This window comes from Condylura cristata, unplaced genomic scaffold, assembly GCF_000260355.1.
Source record: "Condylura cristata isolate star-nosed mole 26May11 unplaced genomic scaffold, ConCri1.0 scaffold00014, whole genome shotgun sequence".
Classification (NCBI taxonomy): domain Eukaryota; kingdom Metazoa; phylum Chordata; class Mammalia; order Eulipotyphla; family Talpidae; genus Condylura; species Condylura cristata.
Window position 1 is genome coordinate 52,564,559 of NW_004567115.1, and position 1,154 is coordinate 52,565,712.

General features: G+C 72.5%; 1 protein-coding gene across 1 annotated transcript in view; it reads left to right on the forward strand.

Annotated features, from left to right (window-relative positions):
• Window positions 1-1,154, forward strand: part of MSRA (methionine sulfoxide reductase A) — a 130,234-nt gene that overhangs the window by 127,697 nt on the left and 1,383 nt on the right. Inside the window, exons 5-6 of the mRNA XM_012724811.1 lie at window positions 521-627; window positions 851-1,145. Of these exons, the coding sequence (XP_012580265.1) occupies window positions 521-627; window positions 851-1,145 (402 nt within the window). The remainder of the gene's footprint in view (window positions 1-520; window positions 628-850; window positions 1,146-1,154) is intronic.

The following is a 1,154-nucleotide window of genomic DNA, read 5'->3' on the forward strand; positions in this document are numbered from 1 at the left end:
CTGTAGGGCCTCACGCCGCGCCTGTGGCTGCTGAACCCCGCAGCGTGCCGCGCGATGGGAGGGGCCTCGTGCGCACCCCTCGGCTGCAGCAGGCTGGCCAGGGGCCGGCTGCCAGGTCCGGGTCTCTTGCCCAAGGCAGCTGACCTGAGGCAGACTGCTCACCCTCACGAGCACCGGCCACTTTGCCACGCCTGTGTGCCAGTCACCGAGTGAGCCGCACTCCGTGGCTCCCCCACTCCGTGCCTGCTGGCGGGGGGCAGCCGCCCCTGCCGGCGGGGTCCCCAGGACGCGGACGTCATCGTGTGCGCTGCAAGCGGTGCCCAGAGCGGGCTGTGGTTCAGTATCCGCGTCGAAAAAGACACGTTAGCAGAGCACCCGCGGGCCCAAGGCCTGCGGTAGGAAGGGCAGAGACCTGCGGCTGAGCGGCGCCGGCCAGTGGCGCTGGGCCCCGTGAGAGGAAGTGACGGCGGCGTGCGCCGGCCCGGCCCACCTGTAACAACCCCGTTCTCTGCTCCCCCAGGCATGCGTCAAGGCAACGACCACGGCTCCCAGTACCGGTCGGCCATCTACCCGGCCTGCGCCCAGCACCTCGAGGCCGCCCTGCGGTCCAGGGACGACTACCAGAAGGTAGGAGCTCCCCTGGCCACGGCCACGCCCGGCCCCTTGCAGGGGGCGGCTCTTCCCACCTGGGGTGCGCGCCCGGGGCAGTGTGATCTCCCGGGGCTGGGGGAGGGGCCGGGAGCGGACCGAGGCCAGGGCCTGGGCCAGCGGCCCCTCTCCAGGGCAGGAGGGCGCCTCGGTCCCACCGCCTGCTCCGTGGCTCCCTGCACTGTGGTGTCGCTGGGCTCAGGGCGTGCCCTGTGGCAGGAGGAGGGAGGCAGCTGGCAGGTGTGTGGGCGCGCTGGCGCGGGCAGAAGGCACACCGCCGCCAGGCTGCCGGGTAGCCCCGGGGGCTGATGGCACCTCGGGGCCCCGTGCACCCACGAAACCAGGTCACGCACTGGCCGCATTTACCGTTCGGGGACCTCCGAGCGCCTTTGTGGAAGGCGAGAAAGAAACGGCCAGTTTGACCTTCCGCAGACCCCAGCGTCACGCGGCCGCGCTGGCCGGGCAGGTGACGCCTGTGACGGCCCTGCGCAGACGGGGTGCGTGGC